We start from the raw sequence: 3,851 nt of genomic DNA, 5'->3' as shown, positions 1-3,851 counted from the left end.
CCCCTCTCTCCCTCTCTCTCTCTCTCTCTCTGCCCCCTAAATATGGCATCGCTCGATGAATTTTCAGCTTTAGATCTCATCCGCCAACACCTTCTTATTGATGATTTATCCTTCCTTCAGACATATTCTGTTCTCGCCGATCATGAACACGAACCCACTGTTGGTTTTCCTCTAACTTCATCATCATCTTCCTCTTCTTCTTTTAAGTCCTCTGTGATTGCTCAGATTCAAACCAACGATCCTGTTTCGGATCACCCATTCGAATTCGGAGTAGATCCCTTGCCGATGCTTCGAACGGAAAAAACTAGCAACAACGGTTTTAATGAACGAAAAACCTCTGTGAATATGTCGTTTCCATTTCATCCACCTACAATCGTGAAATCCGGTGTCGTATTCAAGGAGAAGGATTTTGAGGACAGGAAGCATTACAGGGGAGTAAGACAACGGCCGTGGGGAAAGTTCGCGGCGGAGATCCGTGATCCCAGCAAAAAAGGGACTAGGGTTTGGCTTGGGACTTACGACACCGCTGTGGAGGCCGCTAAGGCGTATGATCGGGCGGCGTTTAAGCTTCGTGGCAACAAAGCCATATTGAATTTCCCGCTCGAAATTGGAAATTCCGATGAAGCGGAAACGGAGACGAAGGTTGTAAGGAGTAATAGCCGTAAAAGAGCTGCCGGAAAGTCTGAGGTGGAAGTGAATGAAACTCGGAAAGAAGTCAAAGTAGAACCGGAGACGGCAGACTCTAGGGCAGCCTTAACGCCGACTAGCTGGACAGCGGTTCTTGACGGTGGTGACGGTAACGATATATTCGAGGTCCGATCATCATCACCTTATCCTAGCATTGACTTTACATCCGGTTGTATGGTCACTTAACGACGATTTCATGGCGTTTACTGTATTTGGAAATACATCAAACAGCCGTTAGTAGTTTCGCACTGTTTGTAATTTTAAATCGTAAATTAAGGGTAGTTATTATTATTATAACAAAAAATTGTGGAAATTAAATCATCTTTTAAACCACATATTTTTGTATAAACGCTCTAGAATTTAGATTAAAATTTTTATTCAAATCAAATATTATTTTTCTTAGCATACACTTCATGATTTATATGTACTGATGTTTAATCTAGATTTGCCCGAAGTCCATGAGTCCAGTGCTTTTGATTTGTATCTGGGCCTTTCAAGCTCCTTTTTCGGTCAACTATAGAAAAGGTCCCAACATTTTTAAACCCAGGCCAAGTCTGGGATTCAAAAATGTCTCGATTGGCTTTTTTAGGCCGTACCTATGTCAATATTTTGGCATGAACGAACTTTGAGGCTTGGGTTTTTTTTTTTTTGATTAATCTGTATATCCACCCTCTTATGCCAGCTGACTAATTTCAAGGTAAAGCAGGTAGTCTGAAATCATCGCATTTGAACCTTTGTGGCCATATTGGAATTTTTATTCCTCCTTGGATTCGAACCTGAAATCGTTAGACATTTTTTATCTTTGGAGCCATAACTCAAACCAATCGAGCACTACTCTTGTGTTTGAGACTTGGGGTTCTCAAGCAGAGCCTGAGCCCGACTTTAGGTCGGGGTATATCTAGCTCAATCAAGCATGGAGAAGCTAATGAGTAGGGGTGTGAAAAACTAAAATGGTCCGAAAACCCGAAACAAAATGAGTTGTTCATACAAATCCAAATGCCTTGAAATACGAAACCTAATTTTTGGGGGGATAATTGGGTTTGATTTTGGCCACCTGACCCACCCGGAAATCCGATATATATATATATATATATATTTATATATTTATATATTTGATTTTAAACGTTGCTTTCTACTTGCTCTCAATAATATCTTTGTTTATTATATAAAAAAAACAGATGAAGATCAAAACGATGAATAAAAAAACCGTTGATATGCGTTAAAAGATAAAGTAAGATAATTAACAAATATTGAAAAATATAAGAGATATATATATATATATATATATATATATATTACGAGGGGAAATAATAATGACACATATTTAAAAGAACATGAAAACGGATAAATCACGTGCAAAGCCATGTGTGATATTGCATTAATGGTTAAAAAAGTGTCGGGGCAACTTGTGACTTGTGTCTTCAGGTTGCCGGGCAAGATCGTTTGAATCATATGTGATTTTGTATGTGATGTTAGTGTAAAATCACATGTGATTCATCCATTTTCGAGTTCTTTTAAATAGGTACCATGTTTTCGTTTATATATATATATATATAATATATATATATATATATATATATATATGAAGAGATTCATTTGGGAGTAATAAATGTGTGAGCACTTCATATGCTCAACATTTGCGACTTTAAATATGAAACATCGGATAATTCGGTCGCATGGTATGCAGAAGATATAAGGGTAATTTTGTAACTTTTACAAATATGCAGCAAACAAGTGCATATGTGAATCCGTGTTATTCACATATGAACCTGTGTGATTCACGTGTGAACTCGTGTGATTAGTTATGATTCACATATAAACTATTTAACTAGTCACACAAGTTTATATGTGAATCAGTTAAATAGTTGATATATGGATCACACGAGTTCACATATAAACATATAGTTTATACATGAATCACACAGATTCAATTAATGTATTGGTTGTTTTTAATATAAAGCATTGATAATAGTAAATTAATTATATGATAATCTTTCGTAAATTTTAAAATCATAATAAATAAAATATTATCATTTTCATAAATATGTTAGTTAATTAATTTGTAATGATGATTAAATAATAAAAAATTATATTTTTATTAATTGGTTTGTAGTAATAACTATGTTTAAAATAGATACGTGTTAAGTTATCTATATAGATTACATAAGTCAAAAAGGAGGTTCAAAAATTAAATGAGGAAAATGTCATTATCGTGTTTTTTAATTCTTATAAATTCATTTTTATTTTTTAGATAGAGATGAAAGCTCTGTGTATTTTATCTTATCTTTCAAATCTTATTTTTTTTTTTTTTATAAATTATATTACATTTACTTGATATGGTTTGATAATAAGGAATATACCATGTTTTTGGGACAACTACTCGATACATGGAATTTAAATTATTTTAGCAAAGGCAATAATTACAAAATTAATGCTACAACAATCCCATTTTTCAGACATGTATATTATATTATTAAGTAGATGTGGTCCGTTATTTATATCGAAGCTGGTGATCTCTCTCTCAACTTAATATCATTAACCTGAGTTTTGTTATACATCCCATGTGAGAAGTTAATTTCATCAAGATTTAATTTACTAGATGTCATGTTCTTCATTTTTAATATTTATTTGTCTTTAAGTTAATTTATTATAAAGTAAAATCAAGAATAAATTTTGAATCAAAATCCACAAATCTAAACATACAAACCTAAATTAATTAAAAAAATTCTAAATGAAAAACAAATTGATGGTCATACCAAATCCATATCTGCGGAAATGGTGGGTGTGCAATGCCAGAGAAGAAGGAATGTATCCACTCGTATCTATTTGTAGAAGAGTGGAGAACCGTATTTGAGGGAGAGAGAGACACATCTAATATATTTAATATTAAGGGGCTGTTTACTAATCTCTTACCACCTCTTACCCGTTAAGAGATGCTTACCCGGGTAAGAGGTAAAAGTGTTTACCAAACAACAAAATCAACAATATGATTTTCGACCTCTGACCGTCCTCTTACTGGAGTCAGCAAAAAAAATGAATCTTACCATGGTAAGAGGTATGTATTCCTAATCTACCCTCTTCATCTAAAACCCTAAATAGATGCATTTTTCTTCATACAAACAGTTCATACAAACAGGTGGGTCATTTGATTCAAGGTGAGGAGG

The 3,851-nt window shown here is 33.9% G+C and overlaps 1 protein-coding gene across 1 annotated transcript; it reads left to right on the top strand.

Annotated features, from left to right (window-relative positions):
• The first annotated feature begins 22 nt into the window (after positions 1 to 22).
• LOC112525508 (ethylene-responsive transcription factor 5-like) lies at positions 23 to 1,167 on the top strand. The gene has a single exon (XM_025135663.1). It carries the CDS (start codon positions 43 to 45, stop codon positions 871 to 873), a length of 831 nt encoding a protein of 276 aa, XP_024991431.1. The 5' UTR covers positions 23 to 42; the 3' UTR covers positions 874 to 1,167.
• Positions 1,168 to 3,851: the final 2,684 nt, after the last annotated feature.

Source organism: Cynara cardunculus (assembly GCF_001531365.2).
Source record: "Cynara cardunculus var. scolymus isolate 2C chromosome LG 13, CcrdV1, whole genome shotgun sequence".
Classification (NCBI taxonomy): Eukaryota; Viridiplantae; Streptophyta; class Magnoliopsida; order Asterales; family Asteraceae; genus Cynara; species Cynara cardunculus.
The sequence above is the reverse complement of the archived record's forward strand: the minus strand, read 5'-3'. Positions and strand labels throughout refer to the sequence as shown.